Genomic DNA, 22684 nt, shown 5'->3' with positions numbered 1-22684 from the left:
TCTTATTTAGAGTTGAGCAGAAATAATAGTGTATTTTAAATATTTCCAAACAACCATCCCCCCAAGTGAACATAAAAATTATGGAACATGTCAAACAGTCGAGACCATTACTTCGGTTTACTTTACTGCGCTTAGCCAGAAATAGTAACGGAGGGATGACAAGTACACCTGGCACGGCGAAAAAGAATGTCGAAAAGCGTCTCAAACGAGTCGATTCTTCCTCATCTTGGCATCCGAGAATATCCTTATTCCTTCTGCGCGAACCACGTGCGGCCCGACTGAATCGTCTCGGTAAAGGGGAGGAATGTTTAAACTTTTCGGCCGCTAAATTTAGAGCCTGTAACGTAAACCGCGAGGGTGACGAGAGCCGGGGTTAACAGTCGCTGAGATTAACCGGCGTCCCGCGCCATTATAATAAATACGTCGTTAACTGAAACTGATGCGTCGGCATCATTTCCTTTTAAGGGCGAGGCGTCATTAGCGGGTTAACAGATACCTGGAGGGTGGTGTCACGGGGAGGAACTGGGCCATCGCGGTAATATCTCTTCGCGAAAGATAGGATGCCGTTAGTTGAAGAAAGATAAGTAGTTGATGGTAATGTTAAATTACTTATAAAGGAAATCAATGGATTTCAAACTCATCACGCGATAATTAAGAGGCGTCGATCGCGTCACCTTTTCGTCGGTATGTATGTGCTCCGGCACCTCTACCGGTCCGAATTACGGTAACATTCAGCAGCGGACATCTGTCGTGAGCAGGTGGCGGAGCCGACCTCGGAGGCGGCAGCTTGCGATCGCCGACAGACGTCGGGCACGGGACCCCAAAACGCCCCTTCCGTAGGAGCAACGTCCTCTCCCTCAACCCCCGAACCCGGTTTCCGAGACTTTTTTCTTTACCTTACTTCGTTTCGGTCCCCTCTCACTCCCAGTTTTTGGTTACCGCGTGACCCCCACGACTCGTCTGGCGGTCGACATCCCCTAAAATTTGAAATCGTCGTCGGGTCAGGGACGTTGCTTACATCCACGAAACAAACAATATTAATGATTCAATAAAAGAAATATTAGCTACCGAAATTAGATGTAATAAAGGAAATAATTATACCCTATTGTAAAATATAATTGTTCTAAAAAGTTCAAGGTTCTTTTGAAACATATTTTATTGCGAATCACACTTTCTCACTGACTAATTACCTACAATTCATGTGGTAAATACCATTTGAAAATGTGCAAAGAATTTGAAGAAGTTACATATAATTACACATCGAATAATTAAAGGGCAACATCGATTACAATGACGCAATTTTACATTACTAATTGACTATTTCTATTACTGGTGATCGTACAAAATGATGTCACTTTTTATGAACGATGACATACTTCGAATTCCAATACAATAGGTTAAACCGTTTAATTCATTATTCATTAATTTAAAGGTGCTATGAATAGATCTACCTGGTAAGAAGAAATTTCCATTATTCCTCTGCTATGAAATACAGTATTTCGATTTGGTCTGTTTCAAAGCAGTACGGTGGATCGCGACCCTAAATTTTAGCGTGAACAACGACCCCTAAATGTCTGAAATCGCCAGGTGGTGTCCTCTCAATACAATTTCGAACCCTTGAGTCTGTCTGAAGTCACCTTATAATAGGTCGAAGGACGTTCGCACAGGAGAAACGTCTGAACGAGAAACGTTTCACAGAAAGAAGTATTAGATTTTCGACGCTTTCACATTGGAAGCAATAAATTTAAATTGCCATTAGGAGAAGCCAGCTAACATTAAAGTGACACATTTTTCATTAATTTACCGTTTTTGGATCAGTTCGAACCAATTTTATCTAATTTTTTATTAAGCATTCGTTATTCGTTTATGTTTTTATGCTCTGTTGCTTCCAAACCTCTAATTTGCACCGTAATGTTTGCCCCCTGAAGTGGATATAACGAGATAGTTTAAGTATCAATTACTAGATTTAAAAGTTCCGTAATAAGCCCCCTAATTAACTGTTTTTATTAAAACTTACTTTCGCTTGAAAAAACCAGTCGTTATAGCTTTACGTAACGCGATTTCGTTAATATCGACATCATCTGTCGTGATCGATAGCGAATCTAATTTGATTTGTGGGCAAATGCATCGACCGATGGACGTATCTCTTTGTTAGTCCCCTATATTGGCACTCTGTGCAAATAATAATGGTACGGGAAATAATGGACACTTGCAACGTGCGATTCTTCTTCCTTCCCCTCGATAGATGTTGGGTAGGTTAGGGTCGATTTTGTGTTAGTGACCCTTGCAAAATAATGAGATCGAACTGTTTGAAACTAAATGTGTCTACAGTGAATTTCACTTAAGCTGCAATACACAAAAATATATTTCCCTATAAACCAGGGCGTATCTACTTACTTTGTCCCACATAAAGCATAAGATATCACTACGTTGCATATTTTTATTGAACTAAAACTAGAACTAACACTAGACCTAGAACTAGAAACATTCGGGTTTAGCCGTGCGTCTGAAGACTTTCTAGATCTAGTGTTAGTTCTAGTTTTACACTAGCGCTATCACTAGAGCTAACACAAGACCTAGAACTAGAATCATTCGGGTTTAGCCGTCTTGAGAGACGTGCGGCTAAATCCGAACGTTTCTAGTTCTCGGTCTAGTGTTAGTTTTAATTGTTATTCAGCGTTAGATTGTGGTATCCTTTGCAAAACTACTCAATGCTTGTACTACAGGATTTTCCAATAAGAGGTGTTATTTTGATATTCACAGAAAAATGCCATTTTTTAGTATAAATGATCGGATGTTTATTTCATTATAAAGAAGAAGGTATGCCGTTAATAGTGGAAAATAACATTAGGCAAATGACCACCACGACCACGCTTACAGGACAATATCCTTTCCATGAAATTTTCCATAACCAAATTGCAAAGTGGCTGCCCTATGTCCTCAATAGCCTCATGAATTCCATCTTTGAGGTTTTGAATCGACGCTGGGCTGTTGGCGTACACCTTCTCTTTCACGTGGCCCCAAAGGAAGAAGTCGCAAGGTGTTAAATCACAAGATCTCGGTGGCCAATTGTGATCACCTCTTCGAGAGATAACACGTTCCGGAAACTTTTCCCGAAAAGATCAATGGTTTCGTTGCTTGTGTGGCACGTGTAGCACCGTCTTGTTGAAAGTAAACGTTGTCCACATCAATACCTTCCAATTCCGGCCATAAAAAATCATTAATCATCTCTCGATAGCGCAATCCATTCACCGTAACTGTTGCTCCAGCCTCATTTTCGAAAAAGTAAGGTCCAATGACTCCGCCGGACCATAAACCGCACCAAACAGTCACAAGTTGAGGATAGAGAGGCTTTTCAACAATAACTCTTGGGTTTTCCGAGCCCCAGATGCGACAATTTTGCTTGTTGACGAAGCCACCGAGGTGGAAATGGGCCTCATCACTCAAGATGATTTTTCGATGGAATTCCAGATCATTTTCATGCATTTCAACGACCCAATCAGCAAAGACACGACGTTGTTGATGATCGGACGGCTTGAGTTCTTGTGTTAACTGAAGTTTATAAGCCTTAAGACCCAAATCTTTATGCAAAATACGGTGTAATGACGTTTGTGGAATGCCTAATTCCAAAGAACGACGAGGAATGGACAAACCTGGGTTTTCTTCAACACTTTCGGCTACAGCAGCAATATTCTCGGCTGGTCTTGAGCGACATGCACGGGTTTCATTCTTCACATCACTAACTTGTCCCAACAGCTCGAATTTTTCCACCAATTTCTGTATTGCGGTCCGACAAGGTGCTTCACGACGACCCAAAAATGTTCGAGTTTTACGAACCGTCTCTGCCAAAATTTCACCATTTTTATAGTGAATTTTAATAATTTCAATGCGTTGTTGAAGAGTATCGTTCCATTTTTATTAATGGCGTACTTTCTACTGGTCAAATGTCAAAAAATGACAGCGTCAAAAGTGACATCTACCGAAATAACGGGCTATTCAAAATAACACCTCTTATTGGAAAACCCTTTATTAAGCTATGCTGCATTTTATATGGGACAGTGCAAGTGCATAGTAGTTTCGTAAGTGTGGTTACTGCATTCACACATTGCGAGTTTATGAACAAAATACGGATACCATAAATGATTATGTTAGTGCCAAAACCGATATAAGAAAATTAACAAGAAACATAAGAAAAAATTTAATAGCCAACGATGAAGGACAAAATGTGACCGAACAGCAAACACTACGTTTGAATTACAGCTAGTATACATTAATGGATTGCTCCCAATCTCAAGCGAGAATTGATTACAAGATGATGCTGGAATGTGGAGAATAAGAATGAACTACGAATTGGATCAGATCATAGATGGTGCAGACATAGTAGGGCATATAAAAGCACAGAGAATAGCTTGGCTTGGACTTTAAGAAAGGGTGCAGCAAGACAGAAGACTAAAAAGAACATAAATAGTCAACACGGTAGAATGTACAAGAGGAAGCCCAAACAAATGATGGAAGGATGATGTAACGGAGAACGTTAGCTTCCAGTTGGTGTACGAAACTGGAAGCATATGGCGTCTGACAAATCAGAGTGACAACGCATTGTGAAGTAAACCAAAGTCTACAGAGGCGACTGGTGGTGGAAGAAGAGGAGTGAATTTATTATAAAACGTAATACATAAACTGTAACAAAAATTGTAATATGCAGAGGATGGTTTTACTTTCTACAATAACCCATAACAACATGTTTTATTCCATGCAGTTCGCACTAACGGATGTAGCAAAGATATTATTTTAAGTTTTAGACAAATTCTGATTTATTATAAATTTATCTGAAAATTTTAATTTTTATTTTTAATCCTATTATGACTATACAAAAATCCATTCTTTGGCTCAACAAAATGGCGTTTAATCGTTACTCACATGGAATACAAAGTGAAATAGAGAAAGAAAGAGAAATATGTGGGGCCCATTATAGTATACGCACGTCACGCACAGTTCCAGGGAGCTCGTCACTTTTCCCCGCGAAGACTCCCGCGTAAAAGTTAAAGGAGCTCTGGCGTTGGCGGTGGACGCAGATTGGTCGCGGAGCGTCGAAGGCCGAGTTCGTGGTGGCCGGTGACGCCGTTCCTGCGATTGGTCGGAAGCTCGGCCCGCCGTGGGTGTATCGCGCCCCACGGCCGCCGCTTCGGACGGCCAATGAGCGCCGGTGAACGCGGCACCCGTCCGAAGACGGGTTATCGTCTCCACGCGGACCCACGAAATGGACGACAATTTAGATATCGTAATCAAGATGGCAGGAATTTAAAAAAATCTGCCTCAATCGTAAAACAAAGTAGATTTAAATTAAATAAATTTACATCGTAAAATACTTAAATGATACAAGAAGTCGCCACTAAATATTAACATTTTACTCCCACTTTTAGATGTTGGATTTGCGAAATTTTAAACATCACCTCTAATTTTAATTTTCATTCCCTTTTCAAGGGAAAGAAGAATCAAAAATTTATCAAGAATTACATAAAAAGAATCTTAATTCTAACACTAACTATTTTGAACTGCTCCCGTCTATTAAACGTTGAGGAGAACTATTTTCGAAGCTATTCGCTACCCTATTGTGATTTCTTTTAGCCGACGGATCATCTTATCATGTCGCATATTGCAGTTTGTGTAGGAGATTCAGAAGCCGTTTGTGTTTCTCCCGAGTTAATAGGTAAGATGAGTGATAACTCAACCAACCTTCAAATAACTAATCTCAAGAACAAATATTCTAATTATTTCTACAGTACACAGATTACTGTGAAAACTTCATCACGAACTGTTCCACGCCCATGATGCAGTGGAGTTGTGACTTTAATGACAATAAGCCACCTTCCTTCCTTAATTAGATAGTGAATAGCGTTGGTGAGGAGTTTGTTAAGGTAGAGGCGTAGCTTGACTACCTACATATGCTGCACGCAATGCGAGTCATTTAATAAAGATAACGAAAATGAGGCAGAAGATCTTGATCATCTTCCTCTTTGGTGCGGCTTGAGGTTGCTCTCACATATATATGGCAGATCCTACTATTTGCGTCGTTGATGGAGGCATAAAGACATTCTACTAAGATATTTGAAAAAGTTCTCGAGAACCAACTGTCCGTTACGATAACGTAACACACATTATGTTGGTATTCACGTCCAGCAAAGAAGGACATACTACATCCCACAAGGTTATCTTCGCTTCCTTCACGTGGTCGCCCATATTTAGTAAGACCTTGGCATGCTCCCCAAAATCGTCGAATAGACCGAATAGAAGTTTAATTAGTTTGACTTCTTGTATTAACGACTTGAGGAAAACACCGTCCATATTCTAAATCCTAACAGATCAGATTGACTCCGATGATGTTAATGAGAGGTTGTCATAGTGAAGTTATTAGTTGTGTGAAACGTCATAGGAAGTTCCATAATGCTGTTCACAACCTTCCATTCCGAAAACGACCCAAAAATCCATAACGTTTTCAGGTAATGTGCTGGAGATTGCCGAAAACATTCTAATCGCGTTTTAATGAAGGAAAAGTTGATGCTGAATCAATAAAATCATCTGACAGACCTCGTGACCTAAATCCAAAGTGATACTATCTAGCATAACTATTCCAAAGGATATGAATCTTCTGTTCATTCATGAATAGAATACTGTGAGTGCCACAACGAAAGTTTTGTAGTAACTAGGAAGATGACCAATAGTGATTTAGATATTTTAGGTAACCAAAAACTAAAAAAAAATTATTTAAGCTAGTATAAGATATTAACATGGTATTAATCGGTTACCATACCCTTCATTAAGCATCATAAAATTGAGTATAAGTATTAAACTAACAGCTTGCATTAATTCAAAAATAAAAGTTGTACGTAATTAGGTACCTTACCATTAAACAATTTAAGCTTTCTTCATATTTGTTTAACGTTCCAGGCGAGACGTATACCGCCTTAAGATTGCAGTGACAGTTTAGAACAGTTTAGATCTGTAGATGGTGCGTATCTATGGGAACTTATCAGTTTTATTAGTGTTCTCACGGTCCCCCGGGCGCCCGTGTGGGAACGGTTCTTGGAAGTACGCGTCCCACATTTTTTTCTCCGCTTTCCTAGAAACCGTGAACGATTTATCTAACCCTCGGCGGCAACAACAACAGCCCCTGCGGCCTGGTGAAGACGTTCTCCCTCTCACTCTGTTTCGCCCGATACCACATCACTACAATGAACATAAATTAGCCGGCAGATGCTTGCGCAAAAGAAAACGGCATAATCCGTTCCTTTGAGCTCCTCATCTCCTAGTTCTTTTCTCTTATACCTGCTCGTACAGGTGCCGTTTTTCGACGAATTTTCGCAGGTTACGTCGGCGCCCTTATGAAAACACGTTTTTTCTCCCGTGGGGTTACGATGGGAAGCTAGTCTGGTTTCCCACAGGTCCGATTCCTGAACGGGACCGCAATTCTCACACAACAATAACAACCCATCCTCATTTTTTTTGTGATTATTCGCGATCCCGTTTTCCCCCCTTCCTAACATCCCGTTCTGGAACCGGTGCCTCCCGGTTTAGTGATAAGATAGTTCGTTACACAAGGCGCCTGCTACGTTGTCTGACATTGACTTAATTGTATTTAATTAACTGCGCTCGAAATGCGCGCTTGCTTATTCCGTTTCGTTCCTTGTGTTCAATGGGGTTGCGAGCGCGATCAAGTTACTTTAATAAATTGGAGCTTGGCGCAGCCGCAACCGTGGCTCCGAGACTAATGCCCCTGTACACCGGATGCTTTTCTTAATTAATTGTAACTCGTAACAACCGCTGCACAAAAGTGAGTTTTTTTAATCTAACTATAGATATATTAGGTCCTATGACATCATTCTGTTAGAATATTGCAAAGATTAATAAATTGAATTTAAAACATTCTTGTCGTCGATATTATATCATTTTTCCAGGTAGTAATTTGACCACCAGTGTTGTTAAATACCCGGGTATTTATTTTCAAGGGAAAATTCCCTGGATATATACCCGAAGGTATTTACCCAAGATGGGTATTTATAAAATTTGATTTAAATTGAGTTGATGGCAGTTTTGCAAGTACTTCAAGAATGCAGAGTCCATTATCGATACACCAAACTTATTTATTACATTTAAAGGATTCCTACAATGACGGTAAAATTGCATGAAAGTACTGACCGAATACTCATTGGGCGTGGGGTAAGACAAGGCAATATTATGTTGAACCCAAATTGTTCATCACAGTCCTGGAGAGTGCATTTAAACAACTGGATTGGACCCAAAAAGGTATAAACATTGATGGCAATACCTAAGTAATTTGCGCTACGAGGACGATATAGTCCTTATTTCGGATAGTCTTGGAGAGATGAAACTGATGCTGAACGTATACAGGAGGCGTGTGCAAGAGTCGGGCTAAATATCAACAAAATTTAGGACAAATCTTGTTCCAAGCTCTAACATCAATATTGGTGATAATGAATACTTCTATCTTGAATACTTTCGATGGTATGTCATTAATCCCTGATGCCTTTCCATGTTTTGACGCAGTGATTGCGTTTTGAACCTCACTAATTGATATATATATATACAAATCAGTTTCTATGCTTAACAGGTTTTGGAAATAATTTTTCTAAATGTCATTCATTTCACTATCACATATTATTTTTCCTGTTCCATCTCAGCATAGAGCTAAGTGCGATTTGTGCCTTTGTCTAAACTGTCTAACAAATTTATACACATTCCTGGTGTTATTAGCTTTAAGTGTACATATATTTCGAAAAAGTTTATATTTTCACTACCGACCATACTCCTTTACGTAATACTCTTCGAAAATATTTAACGATTTCTGTAATGCTTGAAAAACAACTTTGAATGTCCTAAATTGAGTATCAGTCTAATATTAATGACTAAATTCAGTTTTTGTGCTTCATTAATTCTTGTTGTTTGATTCTTTTCTAGTCATATTGCACTTCCATCAAATCCAAGATTCCAAGATCCATGAGATTGTTGATTTCCAATTGAAAATTAAGTAGTTCGTTTAAGATCTTATTATTCTTCTTCTTTTATTCAGGTTGTAACCTGTTTTTTACGCATCATTCATGGTGTTTCATTAGAGCTGGAAATCCAACTTCCTGGTCTCCCGGGATCTCTTAGCTAATCTTTGGTCTCTTGCTGTCTTAATCAGCCAGGTTTCTTCCATTCTTTGGAAGTATTCATTAAATTTTTTTATTTTTCCCCTAGCAAATCTCATGAGATCTCCGAGTCCACAAAATTCTTTTACAATTTTATTCCTTACTCTATCTCTTCTTGTCTTTTCCACTATTGTTCTTAAAGTACTCATCTCTGTTGGTTCGCATCGCAGCCATATATCTTGGCCATGAGGTTCGTGTATCGAGAGATAATAATCAAACAAGCGAACTAAACAGAAGGATGATACTCGCATGGGCTGCCTACAGGAAACTTAGAGACATCTTCATGAGCGATATTCCTGTATATTTGAAAAGAAAGGTTTTCAATCAATGCGTGCTTCCTTTGGTTATGACATATGGTTCCGCAACTTTAACATTAACGGTGGCCATTACCAGGAGGCTCAAAGTAACGCAAAGAAAGATGGATGCTGGGTGTAACCCTAAGGGACCACATACGAAATGAAGACCTACGAAGAACTGGCGTAAATGATGCGGTCAACATTGTGGCAAAGCTCAAGTGGAACTGGGCGGATTATCGTCGCAAGAATGTAGAATGAGCAGTGGTTACCTGATAATAATACGTCTTCGATCGTTGACAATTCCTCGTCTTCAACGCTCATTTCATCATGTTCCTCTACATTTTTGTCCGAATCTGTTATATTTTTACTTGTATCACTTTTATATGTACTGTTTGGGTATTTACCCTGAGCAGGGGTAAGTACCCAGATAAATACCCATTTTATAAATACCTACCCGCCGGGTATTTACCCAGCGCCCATCACTGTTGACCACTAATTACATTTTGATACCGACAATCTGGTGATGGTCAGCTTAATTCTAACGGTCATGGAATTATCACCAAATTTATTTGGAGCAAACCCATTTCAACTATTAAGTTTCTTATTTACATACTCTCAGCGAACGACTTCTTTGCCAGTAAAATTTGACTAATCGCATCATTTACTGATAGGATTAAATACATGCGCGATAAATTACAAGAGATAAATGATATTGATCAGTAAACACGTTGGCCAGAATTACGTTCTTCCCACAATGGTTATCGATCGTTGTCTTTATTATAACGAATTTAAAGATGTGAAACGTAAAGTAAGTAAGACCTGCAAAAGGTTCGAAATCAGTAGCGAAGATCCTAAGGAACCAATTTTTAAGCTTCCCATTTTTTTCTAGCTTATATTAACGATCATCCGAATTTGCTTACTAAAAGAGCAAACTTACTTGGCATAATCAGCACAAATTGCTTATTAACCGCTTAAGCCTTGCACTTATTGTCTGTAAACAGTTATTCGTAATATAGAGGAGAACTTGCGCAATTTGGTCATAAAGCACACACCTATAAAATTGTTGGTGGAAATGAAATTCAACATATGACATTAACGACTTTGTGGCTTTTATTCAATTCTGCCAGCCTTGTGGCCTATATCTTCCTTCAACACCGGCCCTGATCCTCATCATTTTCATTTACGTTAACAACAAGTAACATTGTAAGCGTTACTATACTCAAGTTGATATTGAAATTGATGTGGAAGTAATCAGAAGTTACTACTGCGCTGATCATTGATTGCTAAGTGGAGATAAGGGAAGAGAATTTAAGAACATGTGATGCCAAAGAAAAGAATTCTACTGATATAGCACTACACGGATGCCATATGAATAGAAAATTACAATTTTCAAAGAGTACCACTTAATGAACTTAACTGCGTAGCTTTTTTCTCTTGCTAGAAAGTGTAAGATTACGCAGTGTTTTTCATTCAAAGTAGCAATATAAAGATTTGTGTATGAACAATACATTGTGTATTGAATTGGAGTAACCTCGCCATCCACCATTCCAGATTCATGCCTGGTGAAATTACATCAATTGTTATATCATCAAAGTTATATTTTTTGCAACCCAATTGATGTGATGTTACTTTAAATATTTAGAAGATTAGCAAATTATTGAGGATGTAAATGCACTAACAACATCCCTTTCACCATCAATCCTATGTCCAATAACATTCATACGTTTGATTGTGATAAATCTTTTGATAATATTAATTCATATTGATTCCCACTTATATGATCGCACCCAATAGCTAGTGGGTAACCATGGTCAATCACGATGTGCGTACAGACCAGGGCAGAGCGCAGGGGGTCGTCGCCCTCTCAACCCGCTGACCCGGACAGCAAAAGCGGCCGATGTCGATGGCGGCCGCGTCGCGACGCAACCCGGTCATCCTGCGTCGCGGCGCTCCAATGATGCCTTCGCCACCGCCGCCACGCTAGGGAGCGTTGACCGCGTATTATCCCTATTAGAGGCCGGCGCCGCGTCTCTTCATCTCCCTCTTTTTCTCTCTCCGTCTTTCACCAACTTGGACGCAGACTAACGACTCGGCGTCGTTTCTCTGGCGGCATTCCGACGCGCGACACCGCGCGCCTCAACGGAAATAGACCGATGAGAAGCGCCGCCAAACGATTGTCTACAACCGCCAATAAAAAAATGTGTATTGTTTTTTTAATTTATTTTAAAATTATTAAATATATATATATATTTAATAAAGATATTTTAAGATTATACGACTTCATCGTCATATAAACGAATGGAAACGGGAACAAGATCGTGGCGTAACTTGCGGTTTGTTGTGTCTTCAGAATGCGTGCCACTACGTACGAAAGCTCAAATTCCTTACGGTCATAAACTTCTACAATCTACACCCACTGGAATTACTTCGTAAATGTTTAAAATTCATTTAATCGTTCATCAATTACTTAATAGTCAAAGCAATTTGTAAATATATATATATATATATATACAGGGTGATTCACATAAGAACCGATACAGAGCAGGGACATGTAGTGGACAATAAATTAAGATGATTTAAAGTAACTTACCTCTATACTAAGTTGTACACCTGAGAAGTTATAGGCCTTCAAAGTTGGCTCTTACATTTTTAAAAAGTTCAATATCTTCGAAATAAATTAAGCTAGAACAACCAAATTTGGTATACGTTATGAGTGTACCAAGGATATTAATTGGTAGCAAATTGAACTCAATTGAGGCATTTCAAAGGGTTGATTAAGGGTGATGGTACCATAAATGTTGACAGATTCTTTTAACCTTTTGGCGGATTTAATAAATTACTACTTCATTTCATGTGGAATTTAATTCTAAAACTTTTCTTACTCTTATTATTTTTTAAAAAACTTTGTCGTTTTCATAAAAAACTTAAATAACTAAGAAGTAATTTTACTTAAAAGAAGCGAAAATTTAGTAGTCGGCTATGAAATTGTACGTCAAACTCGACAAATAGGTTATAAAGTTATTTGACAACAAGGTTTTATAACCTATTTGTCAAGTTTGACATACAATTTCACAGCCGACTACTGAATTTTCTTAATGATTATAAGTAGCATTGACGAAATACGTGTCTTTAGTTATTTGAGTTTTTTATGAAAACGACAATGTTTTTTAAAAAATAATAAGAGTAAAAAAAGTTTTAGAATTAACTTCCACATGAAATGAGGTAATAATGCATTAAATCCACCAAAAGGTTAAAAAAATCTGCCAAAATTTAGGGGACCATCACCCTTAATCAACCCTTTCGAATGCCTCAATTGGTCTCAACTTGCTATCAGTTAATACCCTCAGTACACTCATAACGTATACCAAATTTGGTTTTTTTAGCTTAATGCATTACGAAGATATTCAATGTTTTAAAAATTTAAGACCCAACTTTGAAGGCCTATAACTCATCAGGGGTACAACTTAGTATAGAGATAAGTTGCGTTAAATCATCTTAATTTATTGTCCTCTACATGTTCCTGCTCTGTGTCGGTTCTTATGTGAATCACCCTGTATATACAGAAAAGTAATTAATTTTAATATTAAATCTGCATTGAATATTAATTTACCTTTAATTGAAATAATGATTTTAAAATTTTTAGCAATCCGAGATGTGGTGTCGAGAATCCTAAAAAACTATTTCAGTTCACGGGCTATCCAAAAGCACTCCGGCGTCACGGATGGCCCAATTAGGTGTCCAAAAATAGTTTGGGCGACAATAATAATACGGGCGCGCATACAGGTCACTCGCTACTTATACAAAAGGGAGCCAAAAAGATATATTTTTCTGGCACACGGTTGACGCGAAGAAAAAATATAGAAAGAGTTATACCATAGGGAACTGCAGCGGTACGATACAAGTAGTGACCAAGGCTAATTAAGCACTCTGTTAATAGCGAACCGACGTCGTCGGCGTATTTACCACGGCACCAAACTCCATTCATGCGGTCGCGTGACGACTTTTGAATGAGACGTCCGCAATTGCTGGCGTCGCGACGCGACGTAAGACGCCCGATATATTAAGTATAAATCGACCAGGTTTCGCTTTATGCATCTCGTTATATCAACTAAGTACCGCTTACTGTGGGAAATTTCAAATAGCGGTATTTATGCTGTTATTCAATCATAACATTATTCTTCATTCAGATTACCTACATGTATAAAAATGATTAAGTTGAAATTGAAAATATGTGTTAATCAGATTGCCCTTTAAAAACTCTATTTATCGTGTACAATTAAATTTCTATGACTCACCGATCGTTAAAATTCTCGGACTGTGCGTACTTCTGTATCCTGAGAAGAGGTGGCAGCGAATCGTCCTCCACTTGACTGCTCGGGGTTGAACCATCTCCTTGCTCGAAAATTCCTATAATAAAACGAAAAAATTTTATTTTTAAATTTATTAGTATTACGATTATTTAAATCGATTGAAAAAGTAGAAAAGTTTAGATGTAATTACATTGAAAATTGATTGATTAGCGTGTGATATAGAAGGTGAAACGAAAGGGGTGGTAATTCCGATGAAAAAATATCAATTAAAGCTCATTTCCGAGAAACGCTAGCGCCGCGGGTCCGCGTGGACAGAATGGAAACGCCCCAAAACGGCCGATCGATGTTTTCCCGTACGTTTCACCATTCAAAACTGGCGCCATTCATAACCACGCCCGTATTGCACAGGACCGGATTAGGGTGAAGATTTAAAAAAGCCCAAATACTTTGATTTGACTCTTTTTTATTTAGATCATAGCATCATAGAATTTTTGAATGGCATCGAGTAAAAAATAAAAAGCTTGACCGGAACAGCGTCTACGTATATGACATATTTCGGCTACGTCACCGGAAAATTAATCAGTCATCCGAAAATGACAGTGGGATCAATAACCTCTTGGAACGCGGTCGTCGCAACCACCGAACCGAGGGGTGGTGGCGGTGTGGTGGGGCGGCGAGATCATGGCATTTAGGAAGGCTCGAAAAGAATCGTTAATACCCCGAGAAAGATAGGTGCCGACACCTACCTTAATCAACATCAAGGGGCACCTCCCCGGGGAAACCACCTCCTTATGTTGTCAACCGTTTAGAGGCGTCACCCTGTGCACTCAATGTTAATATCTACACACTCCTATTATCTTTATTTACGTTTGTTAATCACTGTATTATTATTCACCCAACAACACTCCAAAGCTTAATATTCGGATCTGTCCACCCACTTTTTACTGTGAGGACTAGAAATATGGAAATCTAACTTTCTCACTTTCAGCGCGATCAAATTGTATTCACGTTGAAAGAAAATCAAGACACCGGACTGTTGCAGAACACTCAAAAATACTGAAGAGGAGACGGCCGGCTGTACGTGGTGGCGAGTGGACGCCGGCGACGGTCGGGTGGAGACGCTAGTAAAGAGCACCGCCGCCGACTTCGCGGAGGGCGCCACGGTTTGGCCGGACACTTAGATCAATAGGAGCCTGCGTGGTTGAAACGCGATGCGGAGGCGGTGGCGGCGGAAGAACCCCTCCGTCTTAACTTACTACAATACGCCCCCATATACGTTTTTCATTGACGTTATTTCCTTTTAAACACTACTAAATCACCACATCCAAAAAATCCGAAATTAACCCCAATTCTCCTTTTTTACAACGAACATATAGCATTGGGGTCAAAAATAAATTCGAAATTTAAAAGACTATCAAGTTCGAAAACGGGAGGGGTGGGTTCAAGGTCAATAACCCGGGTGAACTTCAGACGGCAACGGGGCCTGAGGAGCTGAGAGTATTTTCATACCAATTGTTATTGATGGCGCTTTAGTAACCATTTTTTGCTGAAACGTTTTGCTAAAATAAATCTGACGATTCATGCCAATGAACTTTTTTTTCTTTTTCATATTTTCAGTCTCAACATTTTTATTTTCCTCGCTCATTGTCAGAATGTCCTAAAAATAATCAAAAGACAAAACATTCGTTCGACCCAGATAGGAAGCCGGCCAGACCAAGACCAGCAAACGCCAAGTACCTTTTTCAAAACAATGCCGGACCGACACGACGCCACGCAACGGGACCGAATTAGAAATATTTCTATGCCATTGGGTCAACGTTTCCCCGGACGCGGTGCACGCGGCTGCGACCGGCACAGCCACAACCACAATTATCATCAATTAAAACCGGGGTACATGCGCCGTTTGCGTCACACACTCTCTCGCACGGCGACGATGACGCGCACACTTCGACCCATCCATCTCTATTTACGGCTGATGACGCCGCATAAATATTTAACTATAATTATTATCTGGCGCTGGGAAAATAGTTGGAAGTTATTCATAGGCGTCTCCGGTTCGGAGACTATTGAAATACTACTGAAAATAGGGTTTAAACATACCAAACACTATATTTTGTAATAGAACCTGTTTACTGAGTCATTTGTATTCATCATATTTCTTGGAAACAAATGACTCTATGATATTATCGATTTTTCAAGAATAGTGAAAATTCTAAAGAAATTAGTAACACCAAAATATTTTAGGTCACCTAATTTCCAAGTCGTAGATCTTCATTAATTAAGCAAAGTTAATCGAAACAATGTTAATGTTATGTTCAAAAGATGATGTTATCATCTACGATTGTATGGATGTTAAACGTGGCGTTAATTTAGTTAACAATATGTTATTCTTGGTTTCGCATTATGTTAAATCAAAAATTGATTTCTTTTAAATTGTAATAGGATGTTGAGCGACAGTTAACCTTGCGTTAACTTTAGACTAACGGATCGTTGAGAGTTTTAAATAAAGATTAGCTAAGCTAATTATTATAATCTCGGCGTTTACATCAAATTGGAGAATAAACGAATCTTATAAATCGCATGTTAATCTTAACCTTAAGTTAATCGGATGATAACTCTAGATTAGGATCGCAATAAAACAAAAATTAGTTTCGTAAAGACTTTAATCGGATGTTTATTGATAAAGAGTTAATACTTTTATAATCACGTTCTTTCCAAGCAAACGCTAATTTATGGATGTAGCAATTAAGAATAAAAATAATTAATAATAATAATTGCAACAATACACTCACGTGTAGCAACAAGAACCTTTCAGCCAGCGGAACTGACGGAAGTAGTAAAATTTCTGTCACGGCGGTAAACGATGTATTTGCTGCGAGGACTTGTACAGTTACCTAACTGTTTCCTAAACATATACCTAATCTTGAGGTTTGATACACTCATAGATGCAGTATTGACTCAGATTTAATAAGAAGTGCAAAAAGATGTTATGGAATCTTGAAGAAGTCTTGATATACTTGCAGATATGAAACATGGCAAAAATATGGTGCAGAGAATTAACAATTTAACCCATTTGCTTCATTCAGAAGAAATTACAATATACAGAAATTTTAGCAGAACAACCGAAAAATTTGTTTGTACCGTCCTTACTATCACCAAGAATTTATGGTTTAGCTAGAATCAACAAACCAGATATGGTCAGTGGCACAAATTTTCCCAGTTCGCAAAGCTTCTTGCCAAAATTCTGTTTCCTTTCACAAGTAAAACAAAATCATATGTCAATTCTACGCGTTTTGTGGAATCAAGTGAAAGTATAAAGTTAGATCATCCTGGGGATCCAAAAATGGCGTGGATGGTCTTCGCCAGAAACTCTTTCGGAGGGTTTACCAAAGTATATTCTACGGCTAGTAGAGTACTGTTTATCATCGACATAGGTTAGCCGTGGGATCACCTTTGTAATCGCCTATTTCTACATAGAGATGTTTCAAGAAGAAGCGTTAAGAAAGAGTCCGTGTAAATCAAAGTTGTGGTTTCGTTACATAGATGACACCTTTGTGTCCATAATCAAATTTACCAGAAGCTGGTAAACAGTTATCTCTCCTGGATGTTTTGGTCACTAGGAAGACAGAATAGAAACATTCGGGTGTAGCCGTTTTGAGCGATGCACGGTTACAACCGAATGTTTCTACTTCTAGGTCTTCTTAGCTCTACTTTTAGGATCAGGTGAATTTGTAGCGAAGTAGTTGTAGTGAAGCATATTGCAGACTCAATGTAGAGATGATGTAAACTTTATACGTAGTTACCTTATTAAGATTTGATGATTACTCCATGCATACCTAATAATACATGATGATGACATGGCAGCCAACGTGTTAATCAAGGCATTAAACTTCTATAAAGTCAAAGGCATAATGTAGATTTGCCTTTCCAGCTTGCAAAACTCGATGCAATATTAATAAGGACTGCATGAAGATATGAGGCGGTTTTCAAGAAGGCTTGATGTACTCTAGATGTAAATGTGAGAGACATAATGCAGTCTTAATGAAGATTTGACTGCTCCAACTTGACTTAATTAATGGAGGTGGATGCAGACTTCATGGGGCCTTAACTCTGTACAGACTTCACTTAATGGAATCTTGGAGAAGACTTAATAAAATGAATCGAAAATTAGATTAAATAAAAAGATAATAAGTTAATGCAGATTTAGTACAATTGAGCCAGAAACCCAATGGATATTTAATAAGAATTGTATGAGATTTAAAGCAATTTTGAAGAATTCTTAATGCAGTTATACAGATTTAATTTGATAGAAACACAATGCGAACTTCTTACAAATTTGATGTAAACTTTACACAGAGTTACGCTTATGATGAGGACTTTATGAACTTTATGACCCTAAAGGCAGAAGGCATAATGCAGATTTAATGAAGATGTATGGAGATTTTATGCAATCTTCAAGGAATCTTGATGCACTGTTAGATGCAGTGTTGATTGGAGACTTGAGAGAGATTTCTTAATGATGGGGATGATAGAGGCTTGATGTAGACGAAAACAGACTTGTGGATGGTGATATAGAGAATGACTGAGACAGAATGGAACTGGAAAAATTGCAGTCAGGCTGGGGAAATACATAGAAGTATATTGCTGGCTAATAAAGCTTAGAATGCAATAGCCCATATCATCAAATCTAAGGTTATATCTAGGAACATATAGTTCCAAATTTTAAGATCTATAATGATACATGGCTGTAAAATCTGAACGTTAACTTAGAAATTGACAAACAGCATACAAGTTTTCGAGAAGTAACTATTCATCTAGTATTAGGATTCAATGCTGCTAGAGTACATGAAGATCCAGACCTATCAGTGGGCAACCCTGACATGTGGTCAGGATACAGGATACCAAAGCAAGTGTTTAACAGGCAATGCAAGGAGTGAGACCTAGGGGAAGGCCGAAAGCAAGATGGAGAGAAACCATAGACAGAGAGGCTTGGAGGCAAAAATTGAGGAAGCCCAGAGACCGATCACGGTTTGTGGAGTCATTGAAGAATTTGTTAATGGTATCTTCACGATCAAAAAAATTTTCGTATGAAGGAATAACTGTTGGTGCCATTGATGATGGATTTGTTGTCGAAACCGGTTGCATTGCATTTAAGAAAACGTATTGGAATAAAATTTCTTAATTTCATTATACTTGAAATGAATATTTATACATATATTAGCTATAATATATAAACTTTTGGAATTAGGCTCACCCTTAATTTAATAAACAACTTGATAAAATTGAGTTTTTATAAATCACCCAATATGAGTGTGATAACGCATGATTAAAATGGATTAATAATTTTCTAAACAATGTAATCTAATCAATTAAGAGGCTACTTTACCATACAGCTCGGCAAATTACAAAAAACATACATTATTTATGAAAATATTTGGATGAAATTTTGTACATAGCTTCTTCTAACAATTCTACATAACGCATGGTGAAAATTTTTAAAGTTTTCCAAAAAAAGGGGTTTTTTTCCTCAATATTATACAATTTGGTCGTTCTTTTTTAGCTTGCATGATAGTATACTTGAAAATAGTAATATTTTTCAAATAAATTTTTTCAAAATTTTTAGTTATAAAGGAATAGTTTGTAATTTGCTAAAATTGCAAAAAGGTAGCGTAAAAATGAATATTTTCCGTCAAGATTCCCACGAAGTATTACCACCGCGTTAGTCCCGCCTCCTGCCGACTGAGCGGCGCTGACATCGACTCTCTTCATCGAAGCTCCTTGTTTTATCTATTACTTTTTAATGTGGTAGAGAAAATAATCATTTCCAAAAGTACGTTTTGAACTTTATTTTCCGTGATTTTCTACTAATGATTATGTAATTTAACAAAATTTTTGAATTTATAGTCAATAGTTGTTATTTTATTGTGTACTATAGTGTTAGTTTAATTTAGTTTGTGTAAAGTTTTTATAAACAATGGGTAAGTATGTTCATCTAAAAAACTACCCCTTAGCATTTGAAGATGTTCTCGAAAAAGGAGTAATAGACGGTAATAATTTACGATATAAATTTTTATAAAATCTAAAATTTCATATTTTATAGTCCGAGATTCAATTGAAAAATGTATTCATTCCGAAAGGTAAGTTAAATTTTATTAATTTTATTGTATAAACTGTGATACACATAAAAAGGACTTATTTAAAAAGAATAAACCATCACAGTAAAAATTAAAACGATACATTATTTGAAGCGATACCATAAGTTAAATAATACAAATGATGCAGAACCAAATACTGATGGTGGAGAATAATCCATTCAACTGCAACAAAACTCGCATTAAATTTATTAATGAGTCAAAAAAAGGGCTTAGCAGCTCATTTCTTTTATGTTTTATGTGCGGGATAAAAAAGAAGCTTTACACTGAAGAAAGCAAAGAGTCTATTGAGATAAACTCTGCTGTTGTTTCTGTTATCTGTCGGTACCGAATATACACAGGCTGAAGAATTATTGTTATGTGTGGATATACTATTTATGTTAACAAAAACATTCCAAAAATATCAAGAACCCGTAAGTGACATGGCATAGCAGTCTATGAAGAACGCAGGTAAAGAAGAATTAATTTAGTTACAGCTTCAGGAGAAGTAAATAAAGACTGAATAAAGACTGTAAACGCTAAACGCTCGAACAACATCAATTACGATGCATCATCCGGAGTGGTACTGCTATAAAATAATTGAATACAATAAAATAAAATACTCGTGTATACAGGGTAATTCAGGTAGGTAGCGAAAGCCGATCAGGGTAATGATAGCAATTCGGTTATAATTTATGAGTGACATTTCACACGAAGAATATAAAAGAAAGAAGAATTTATTGGAAACTTGCAAGATGGATGCATTAACAGAAATAAAATACAAATTCTTACCAGAAGCTAAAGTACCAATCAGATATGGATCCAAGAAAGGTATCTGTGCCTAACTGCATCGAGATTTGGTGATGTATGTAGGATGAGAAATGACACGTCTTGCTTAAATAAAGTTAAATCAATCTTGTACTCGAAATTTGCTAGAAATAATAACACTAAACATGGCCAAGACTATGAATGACTTGCATTAAAAAAATTTGAAAGTAAATATAACTTGCCAGCAAACTCTTAAGTTCTATTCATCCGTAGGATGTATGGATTCTTAGTTGCAAGTCCAAATGAAACAATAAAAAACGAAAATGCCATCGTCGAGGTGAAGTGTTCAGCGAATTTCAAGAGCTTACATCTATTCAACGATGGCAAATTAAAATTTCCTAAAGATTTTTCTAGTCAGGGCTGTTTTATTTATTACACTATTAGCCATATTTTGTATACTTCAATCATTATTTAATATTATTATTAATTAGGTATTACATATTATTTCATTTACTTATACAAGGTGATGCAGACCATGCAGTCCATTTTTTTAAACAGAAATATTAAAAAAGTTCGAATGAAAAGTAATAATATTCATAAAGGAACCACATTTATTCAGCTATTTTTTCTTTAATTTTTGTAACTACCTGTTTTCAAATAAAATTACTTACACGGTTACTCTGAGACACCTGTATATCAAACGAACGCATAATAATACAACAAAGATATAATTTATAAATGTTGTACCGAACTTTTCACATTCCTGTATTGCAAATATATCTATTTTAATATAAAATGAAGTTATAAATGTTATTTTCGTTTCAAAATGATATAAATGTTTTATGCGTCGCAAAATTATTTATTGCATTTGAAATTGATTTTTGCCTTACATTCAATTGAATTATAAACCCATAATCTTAGATGTTCTCAACTTCTTTCTCTAATTTCTCTATTAAAAAATTAATATTGTATTCATATCGAAAAAAAGCATTAAAAAACTGATATTTGCGTAATGTAAATTGTTGTGAACCAAAATACTTAAAAAAAACAAACGTAGTAAAAAAGTGGGCTAAATAACTAAAATAATAAATAAATTGGAAAGTCAATAAAAAGATTGATTGTGATTCGTAATTAAGAAAAAGTGTTAATAAATAATAATATTTAGAAGATGTCGTTTAATTTCTTCATTAACAACATCGACGAGAAAAAGAATCGTAATAAAATAAACACGATGTTTTTTTTATCTATAAAGGGTCGGGCCTAGTAGAAAATAAACTCCGCCTCGTTGCTTCCGAACGTCCGTCGTCTGCGCCCCTCAGAAACTGACCGACCTGGTAAAGTGGGCTCTTAAGAATTTCCTTGAATATTCACTATGTATGTATATATATTTATAATATTACGTTAATAATAATAGTAATGAAGATATTTGTCATTTACAGTTACAAAAGGGCTTAAAAGAAACGAACCAAAACGATCAAGCAATAAAAAGGAGCAAAACCTAAGACCATGACGATCATTGACCCATCCGCTAAGGGCAACTGGTTAAAAGTTAAAATAGGCTACGGGTCCTGAACCAAGAAGTGTCCAAGTCATTTAAATTTTACGATTGACTAAGAGGGGGCAACACAACAACCTCTCCATGGCACCGTTTGACAGGATGAACCTAACCTCAAACTGAAATATCTCAAAATCGATGGGGCCGCGATTGATGGAGAAATAAAAACTCACCGAAAGCCATCCTAGGAACGTGACGCGCGCCCGGACCACTTTTAATTTAAGAAATGGTTGAATTTACGGCTATAAAACGTAAACCGAACTGTCAAAAACGACCGCGCACGAAATGACACAAAAACAAGTCGTACAACACACGTACCTTTGTCGCGGTCCTCGAAGTTGTCCTCGTGTGTTAGCGAGACATCTGCAAACGGTCATCGGCGTGAAACAGGTGCTTTCATGAGGAAGCTCGCAGT

At 37.3% G+C, this 22684-nt stretch overlaps 1 protein-coding gene and 2 long non-coding RNA genes across 9 annotated transcripts in view; all 3 read right to left on the bottom strand.

Annotated features, from left to right (window-relative positions):
- The window catches only part of LOC111416512 (serine/threonine-protein phosphatase 4 regulatory subunit 1-like), a 94062-nt gene that overhangs the window by 71134 nt on the left and 244 nt on the right, over window positions 1-22684 (bottom strand). For 2 of the 7 annotated variants that reach the window (XM_071201625.1, XM_023048558.2), the window contains exons 1-2: window positions 14562-14855; window positions 13801-13912 (exon numbers count right to left, since the gene is read on the bottom strand). Coding sequence is in view for 4 of the 7 variants with exons in the window: in XM_071201596.1 (XP_071057697.1) it covers window positions 897-977; window positions 13801-13912; window positions 22588-22632 (238 nt within the window). In the remaining 3 variants the exon portion in view is untranslated. Of the gene's footprint in view, window positions 1-896; window positions 978-13800; window positions 13913-14005; window positions 14035-14561; window positions 14856-22442; window positions 22550-22587; window positions 22633-22684 lie in introns of those variants that run through there. The other 5 variants (XM_071201596.1, XM_071201598.1, XM_023048555.2 and 2 more) reach the window with 5 other exon arrangements.
- On the bottom strand, window positions 8121-10067 carry LOC139428892 (uncharacterized). The gene is made up of 2 exons (XR_011639556.1): window positions 9775-10067; window positions 8121-9673 (listed from the first exon to the last, which is right to left on the bottom strand). It is a non-coding gene; the product is annotated as an uncharacterized lncRNA (long non-coding RNA).
- LOC139428891 (uncharacterized) lies at window positions 19944-21885 on the bottom strand. Its single transcript, XR_011639555.1, has 2 exons — window positions 20739-21885; window positions 19944-20132 (listed from the first exon to the last, which is right to left on the bottom strand). It is a non-coding gene; the product is annotated as an uncharacterized lncRNA (long non-coding RNA).

The sequence above is a fragment of the Onthophagus taurus genome, chromosome 1, assembly GCF_036711975.1.
Source record: "Onthophagus taurus isolate NC chromosome 1, IU_Otau_3.0, whole genome shotgun sequence".
Taxonomy (NCBI): domain Eukaryota; kingdom Metazoa; phylum Arthropoda; class Insecta; order Coleoptera; family Scarabaeidae; genus Onthophagus; species Onthophagus taurus.
This window is presented reverse-complemented; position numbering and strand designations above follow the sequence as displayed.